This window comes from Oncorhynchus clarkii, chromosome 17 (assembly GCF_045791955.1).
Source record: "Oncorhynchus clarkii lewisi isolate Uvic-CL-2024 chromosome 17, UVic_Ocla_1.0, whole genome shotgun sequence".
NCBI classification, from domain to species: domain Eukaryota; kingdom Metazoa; phylum Chordata; class Actinopteri; order Salmoniformes; family Salmonidae; genus Oncorhynchus; species Oncorhynchus clarkii.
The window spans coordinates 31,526,211-31,534,728 of record NC_092163.1 but is presented as its reverse complement, the minus strand read 5'-3'; the positions used below and the strand labels follow the sequence as shown (position 1 = coordinate 31,534,728).

The 8,518-nt window shown below is 40.1% G+C and overlaps 1 protein-coding gene and 1 non-coding gene across 2 annotated transcripts; one reads left to right on the top strand and one right to left on the bottom strand.

Annotated features, from left to right (window-relative positions):
- Positions 1-836: 836 nt before the first annotated feature.
- On the top strand, positions 837-910 carry trnaa-ugc (transfer RNA alanine (anticodon UGC)). Its single transcript has one exon. It is a non-coding gene; the product is annotated as a tRNA-Ala (tRNA).
- A 414-nt stretch (positions 911-1,324) lies between these two features.
- Positions 1,325-3,648, bottom strand: LOC139369706 (transmembrane protein 74B). Its single transcript, XM_071108966.1, has 2 exons — positions 3,584-3,648; positions 1,325-2,141 (listed from the first exon to the last, which is right to left on the bottom strand). The coding sequence occupies exon 2, from the start codon at positions 2,078-2,080 to the stop codon at positions 1,325-1,327; it is 756 nt and encodes a 251-aa protein (XP_070965067.1). The 5' UTR covers positions 2,081-2,141; positions 3,584-3,648.
- Positions 3,649-8,518: the final 4,870 nt, after the last annotated feature.

Sequence of the window (8,518 nt, the reverse complement as noted above, 5' to 3'; positions counted from 1 at the left end):
TCTTTTACGCTACTACTACTCTCCATTTATCATATATACAGTCACTTTAACCATACCTACATGTACATACTACCTCTACATACTACCTCAATTAGCCTGACTAAGCAGTGCCTGTATATAGCCTCGCTACTGTATATAGCCTCGCTACTGTTATTTTTCACTGTCTTTTTTATTTCTTTACCTATCTATTGTTCACCTAATACCTATTTTTTACTTAAAAATTGCACTGTTGGTTAGGGCCTGTAAGTAAGCATTTCACTGTCAAGTCTACAACTGTTGTATTCGGCGAAGTGACAAACTTTGATTTGATATAATATTTATAATACATAAATTACTTATGTGCTGGTGTTTAACTGTCTGATTTTAAAAAAGAAAGCATGAGAGCAAGAGCCCGAGAGAGAGAAATTCACACCTACACTTCCATTATTAACTTTAGATGACTGTTTTACCGAATGACTCTGATGTCTTCATAAAGATAAAGGCTATATTTGTCCAAACCACTGGGATGATTGTGCGGACATCCTCCCCTTAACACATTCTGATGTGAAGTTGTATGTTGTTTCTAGTTTTCCAAATTTGGTATATATTTCTACATCATTATGAAATAAAATCATTGGTTTTCTTAATCAAAAACCTGTCCAAAAGCCTCTAATGCAAATCTAAACATTTCACTTGCTTGGATTTTTGTTTGTTTGTGTTGCTGTATATTCTTACCAAGATCATGTTATAATAAAAATCCAATAGATTAAGTGGTTCCAGTGAGTTGCTACATATTTACCTTGGCATGTTTACAGTGACTAAGTTTAAGGCATATTGTATCCTTACATGATAATAATGTCCCGTGTGGCTCAGTTTGTAGAGCATGGCACTTGCAATGCCAGGGTTGTGGGTTCAATTCCCACGTGGGACCAGTACAAACAAATACGAAAATGTCTGCACTCACTACTGTATAAGAGTGTCTGCTAAATGACTAAAATGTCATGTAAATAACATTTGTAGGTCTATACATGTTTTGTTCATTAATGATTTGATATCCAGAAATACTGTATATTCAATTCTTAAAGAGTCCGATAGCCATTATTTGCAGCATGTCAAGTTAGCCTATCCTATTCATTCCTCAAGGGTGCCCATTGTGCTTTTCATAGCCTATCTATTTCAGTCTCTGACTTGATCCTACATACATGATGTGCATTTCCAAATGTGCTCTTATATAGTCTTAACCACAGTCGGCTTACCTTGCTGGCTTCACTTTTTTACAAAGCCCGTTAAGTAATGATTACAACCCTTGAAATAGGTCTGTGGATAGAAACGTGCTCGTATTGTGCTACTCCTGTTGGGTGCCACTGTGCACCTGTGTTCCATCTGTAGGCCTAGTGGCTAGAGCTGTGGTGCCAGTGTGGCTAAGTTCACATTCAAACAGAGATTCTTCCCCCTCGCCCAACTGTCTCATCCGGAGGTGAATCGACCCGTATGTTTTCCTGGGTTGGAAAAATGTCCTCCGGTGGTACAGCTCACCTTTGCATATGGACACCATTAGCAAGATGGACAAGAGCATTCCCCCTAGAGTCAACAGTCCCAGGCCTGCTATGATACACTTGTCGAGGTGCGAGCCCAGTTGTGTGTAGTACATCTCCAGTTTCTCCATCTGACGGGCTGACACCAGGTCTGGGTTGACCTTAGCCTCTCGGGGAATGGTGTAGGCAATGACCACCAGTACAATTCCACTCACCAAGAACACCATGGCAAATAGGAAACCGTAGTCGAGTGAATGGTTTTTAAAGTCAATCTCATGTCCCGCCTCAGAGCGGTGTGACAGCTCATCTCGCTGGAAAGGCCGGGGTTGTGACTGATAGCCCCTGTCATTAGACGTGGACCGATGAACAGTCGAGCTGTCTGCTCCCTGGGGACTGAACCTCGTCTCGTGCTCCTCGTCCTGATATGACGTGTTCTCGATTCCAGTGCTAGCTACTGTCCGAGGTCTTGACTGGGTAGCTTTTCGCGGAGTTGTAGTGACCTCACAGGCAGCGGGCTTGTCGCCATCCCCCAATTCACAGAGCTCTACGGCATTCAAAGACTCCATCGAAATTCAGTCGATCTGCTCAGGTCATGATTTGGCCACCCTTCCTTATTTTGCCAAATACCTGCAGGAATATTTTAAATTATGAAATAGCATTAACAAGCTGCATAGGTATCATGCATGCGGTGTCTGCCTCTCAAATTTGAATAGTCCGCAATATTTTGTGAAATATAAATACAATTTAAATCTAATTTTAAGCCATATATATCTTTATTCAAAAGCGATAAAATAACATGTAGCCATAACAAAACAACAAAGCGTTGAAGTGTGTCAACCTTGGTCATGGAGTGAGAAATCCCAACTAGTACATGACATCCTGAGAACCTTAAGTGGGAATTTCAGCACAATGTTTCCTCATGTTTAAAGTAATGATCTCAAAATGTTTAGAGAACATTTAGAAACAACGTTCTTCTGTGGGAATTTCAGTACTTCAGCATAACATTTTCAGCATGGTTCAAAAGTCATGTTCTCAGAAAATTAAGAAAAGTTTCCATAAAAACCACAAGAAAACATTTATAAGAATGTTATTTAAAAACATATACATTCCATTCTCAGTGTCAACAAAACTCTCTATCCTCTACCCTGTTAAGTGTGTTCAGGTGTGCTGGCCACGCCCATTAATTAGCCACACCTGATTTTAATGAGCGCTTTTTTCCTTTGAAATGGGGTCCGGGTCAATAGACTAAAATGAAATCCTGGTGTCTCAGTGGATTAATTCCATGGATAGAGGACATGAAATAGCTTTGAATCTCACTGACTGTGCCACAATAAAGTGTTTGCATGATTAATTCTAAGCAAAATAATTTCTGTGCTTGGAGTTAAACTAGCAGTGTTATTAAAAGTCTTACCAAAATATGTTCTCAGATTCATCTAGAGGCTATCCTTATACTGACATTATGCATCTTAAAAACACTTAACTCAAGTCACTGATTGTAGGCTATTTATGGGAATGAATGCATCCCTCCCACCCTCTAACCTAGAAGGAAGACCATGTAGTGCGACTGGTAACACAGTTGCTCTGATTATCATTAAACTGGGTGGAGAAAGTCAAGGCTTCAAAAAACGTTGATATGTTAACAAGAACAGACTTTTCATTATCAGTTTAGCCTACAATTAGCAGATTATCTAACAGTTTGATAAGGGTCTGTGACAATATATGCGACATATACCAATAACAGTGGGATACTGACACATTTTTATATGATTTACATTTCATGAAATACCTTCTATTTCTGCCCATGATAGGGGTTTAATCGTCTTTAAAAACAGTGCAAAATCAACCCTGGCATGACCTTGATTCCCATCACAAAAACGTCGCCTATGTATTGGATTAAATTAGGTATGTTGACCGGTAGTATATCGCCTATCTATATCTAAGTATCAATCAATTAAAGAGGACTATTCAACAAGAACCGCATACACTACAATAATATTATAAACATCCTATCCAAAAAAAGACAGCCTACTCTATTGATATATCAATATTAAACACAAAAATGGACCTACCCCCAAGCGTTGACGCTCCAGTGATAAGATGTTGTAGTGCAGTGCAAAGATGCCGGTTGTTTCGACGGGGAACGAAAGACCTAGAGAGCAACTGGCCATGCGCAAACAAACGGTGCCATGAAATTGGTGGTTGAAAGGGAGCGCATCGCTTCAGCTGGTTGTGGAGCTGACAGTAATGACATTAAAAACGTTTACCTGCACTATGGGGGTGATATGTGCCAGAATTAAGCCTAGTCAACCATACTACCACGTGGCTGTCCATTGAACTTCTGACTAACTTGACATGTGCAACGAACATGCATAGTTTATATTAATTAAATCTCAACCATAAATGTTACAAATTTACAGTTTTTCCCGTGCACGCCGACATTCCGAAGTAGCCACCTTGAGCTATAGTGTAGCCTATGGCTTGTGTATTTCCTGTTATCGCTATCCTGTTATCCCTAATTGCCTAGAAAAGATTATGTCCAATCTATAGGTTATCTGTCTAACATTGCATGGTATGTTATCTTATCTCGCTGTATAGCCAATCACAGACTCTGTTGTTACCAGTTCCCAGTAACCTACATCAGACAACCAATAAGAGTTGTGTCCATGGCTTTCAGTCAAATAGAGGAGTTCATAGGTGTTCCCAGGGGGTCCGTGCTATTCAGGATTGTTGGGATATCCCTCCCTCAATCAACTATACATGTAAAATGGTTAAGTTTAGTGTTAGTTAGGGGTTATAGTTTAGGGTTCAGGGTAGAGACGTCCTAAGGAATCTGGATTGCAGTGACCGTTCATAGAGTGAGAGAAGGGCACGTTATTTGAGAGCTTGGCGGCGACACAGACATTCATTTTGTTTTGTTTTTTTACAAGCGACAGAAGCGATTTTCGAGAGTGTCTGCCCCAGATAATTATTTTCAACGACTCTAAGGAAACTATCAAGATCTCCCTGATCCGATTGAGTAGTAAGTAGGCTATATTTAAGTTGTGATATCGATAGGAAATATAGGCCTACTGTGTTGATAAGGCAAATTTGGTTAATTTGAAAATAATTACTTTTTATTGAAAACGAGTTGATAACGTATTGTCGAAAGCACTTAGGCAATACTATTTAATGTGTCGATAGGGGAGTAGGTTGGTGTACAATAATAATGCAATTTGATGTGCTGATATTATTTATTTCATGGGTTAATTAAATTGTAAAATAAAATATGTGGCCAGTTTCAGGAAACTAGGAATATGTCACAGGTCACTACTTCACAGAGAGCTGTTAGAACATATGTTTTTTTAAATCAAAATTAGCCTAGTTGGTTTAGCCACAGAAAAAGTCAGCAACCTTCCCGTTAGCCATGATTGTCTGAAATAATGAGTGGTCTGGACATGCCCAGAGGTGAGTTTGGATTGGTCTGCCATATAGCACCCATTTATCTATTTGAGCTGGTCTGTGTGTCTAGGTAATCCTATCTAAAACAGCTTTTTTATGTATCACATAGTAAAACTGGATAAGCCTAATGTCAAGTTTGAGTGTACTGTTAGCTCGCTAACGTTACGTGTATGCTCTCCACATTCTGGAGGACCGAGTTTTGAAATCAGTGAAATTTGAGTATGCTGGCTAAGGAGATGGAGAAAAAAAGCCTGTCTCCGGATTACATCTTCAAACTAAGGGCAACCATGGCATCCGACAGGAGACGCGGCCATCCATGATGTATATAGGTAAGATAATGTAACTCGCTAGACTTTCAGATATTACATGTTTAAAATTTTGACAGAAAGTGGCCCGCTAGCTAACATTACGTGTATGATCTTATTATTCGGTATCTCAGAGCCATTTGCTTGACTAGTTATAGCCTAATGTTAGCTAGCTAACATTGAACCTGATTGGTTAGCTCCCTGCAGATTCATGCAGCGTAGTAACGTCATGAGCTGGGATTATGGTTCATTGTTTAGCTAGCTACATGTCTTAACAAAAAACTCTCATCTGAGTGTGTCAGCCTAACTAGCTCTGCTAGGGCGAGTAAAATGGTCAGAGTGGGGTGTTTTCTCATTCGGGTCTGGAAGTAGCTGGCCAATGTTAGCCAGGTAGCTTGGGTGCTTGACTGCTGTTATGGTCAGAACGTTGAGAGCGAAATGCTCTGAATTTTCGAACGGACAATCTGACAGCACAGTGGCAGTCACCAACGCTCTGGTTAACATAACAGCCTAACCAGTTCTGCTAGGGCGAGTAATGTTCAGTGAGCTGTTCTCTCATTTGTGTCTGGAAGTAAGTTAACAAACAAGCTAGCAAGTTAACCTCTCTGCGCACCGAACCCGTTAGCGGGATTAAATTCGACAACATACGGTGATCGCTACATAAATAGTCATATTAAACATTCATGAAAATACAAGTGTCTCACATGGTTCGAAAGCCTAGAATCTTGCTAATCCAACTGCGTTGTCAGATTTAAAAAATGATTTATTGCGAAAGAATACGCTGTGATTATCTGTGCACAGACCCCCATACCAAACTACTTATTCAGCCAGCACTTGCGTAACAAAATCAGAGATTGCATTGCATCGTTTACCTTTGAAGATCTTGCTCTGGTTGCAATCCCAAGGCTCATTGTTACACAATGAATGGTCTTTTGTTCGGTTAAATCCATTTTTTATAGCCTAACACAAAACATTTTGTGAACGCTTATCTCGTTGAATTTTGTGTCATTCAATTTTCAACGTAACATCCAACGTAAAATAGACAGACTTCCCCTGACTTTATCCAGTCATGTTTGGTTTCCTTGCAATCAACTGTTTGTTTGTAACACAACCAAACCTGATGGGTCATTTTGCGGGACGTATTGACCCGGAAAAAACGATTGGAAGACAACAAGTGACGAACCCATTGTGCACCAATTATATGACCACTGTCTCGTTGATTGACTGTATTTTAACCCAATGGCCACTGATCATCTTGAAATCTAGCTGGGTGGATAGCCAATGAGCAGAGGTAAATGGCAATATCCCATGATTCTTTGTTGTAAGACAAACCTTTCCATTGAACGCTGGCGTAAAGACCGTTCTTTCGCCATTGCCAATTCAACCGTGAAGGAGCAAAGCTTACGCACAACAGTATTTCGGTGACTTGCATCTTCAGCTGTTTATTTATCCAACATCATGGCGAATAAGTCGAGGAAAGCTCATTCTAAGACTAGATATACGAATGTAGAAACAATTTTAGAGGAAATTCATTGTGAAAGTGAGACAGATCTGTTTTTTGAAGACTCCATTTTGAAGACTCTGAAACTGAGGCATATTTTTTTAATGGAGAGGACATTGTTTTGGACTGGTAAGTTGCTCTTATGCTAATGCCATTGTTTGAAATTAATATAACATATTATTTGTGATTGTTTTTACATTTTATTTGCAAAATATAAAGATGTAATGAAATGGGTAAAGTAAACGTTAGCTAGTCATTGTGAGTGAGGGTCTGTTTGTTTGTATGAGAACGACCATAGCCTATGTCTGTGTGTGTGTGTGTATACAGTGGGGCAAAAAAGTATTTAGTCAGCCACCAATTGTGCAAGTTCTCCCACTTAAAAGATGAGAGGCCTGTACTTTTCATCATAGGTACTTCAACTATGACAGACAAAATGAGAAAAAAAAATCCAGAAAATCACATTGTAGGATTGTTAATGAATTTATTGGCAAATTATGGTGGAAAATAAGTATTTGGTCACCTACAAACAAGCAAGATTTCTGGCTCTCACAGACCTGTAACTTCTTCTTTAAGAGGCTCCTCTGTCCTCCACTCATTACCTGTATTAATGGCACCTGTTTGAACTTATTATCAGTATAAAAGACACCTGTCCACAACCTCAAACAGTCACACTCCAAACTCTACTATGGCCAAGACCAAAGAGCTGTCAAAGGACACCAGAAACAAAATTGTAGACCTGCACCAGGCTGGGAAGACTGAATCTGCAATAGGTAAGCAGCTTGGTTTGAAGAAATCAACTGTGGAAGCAATTATTAGGATATGGAAGACATACAAGACCACTGATAATCTCCATCGATCTGGGGCTCCACGCCTTATCTCACCCCGTGGGGTCAAAATGATCACAAGAACGGTGAGCAAAAATCTCAGAACCACACGGGGGGACCTAGTGAATGACCTGCAGAGATCTGGGACCAAAGTAACAAAGCCTACCATCAGTAACACACTACGCCGCCAGGGACTCAAATCCTGTAGTGCCAGACGTGTCCCCCTGCTTAAGCCAGTACATGTCCAGGCCCATCTGAAGTTTGCTAGAAAGCATTTGGATGATCCAGAAGAAGATTGGGAGAATGTCATACGGTCAGATTAAACCAAAATATAACTTTTTGGTAAAAACTCAACTTGTCGTGTTTGTAGGACAAAGATTCCAAAGAACACCATACCTACTGTGAAGCATGGGGATGAAAACATAATGCTTTGGGGCTGTTTTTCTGCAAAGGGACCAGGACGACTGATCCGTGTAAAGGAAAGAATGAATGGGGCCATGTATCGTGAGATTTTGAGTGAAAACCTCCTTCCATCAGCAAAGGCATTGAAGATGAAACGTGGCTGGGTCTTTCAGCATGACAATGATCCCAAACACACTGCCCGGGCAACGGAGGAGTGGCTTCGTAAGAAGCATTTCAAGGTCCTGGAGTGGCCTAGCCAGTCTCCAGATCTCAACCCCATAGAAAATCTTTGGAGGGAGTTGAAAGTCCGTGTTGCCCAGCAACAGCCCCAAAACATCACTGCTCTAGAGGAGATCTGCATAGAGGAATGGGCCAAAATACCAGCAACAGTGTGTGAAAACCTTGTGAAGAGTTACAGAAAACGTTTGACCTCTGTCATTGCCAACAAAGGGTATATAACAAAGTATTGAGAAACTTTTGTTATTGACCAAATACTTATTTTCCACCATAATTTGCAAATAAATTCATTAAAAA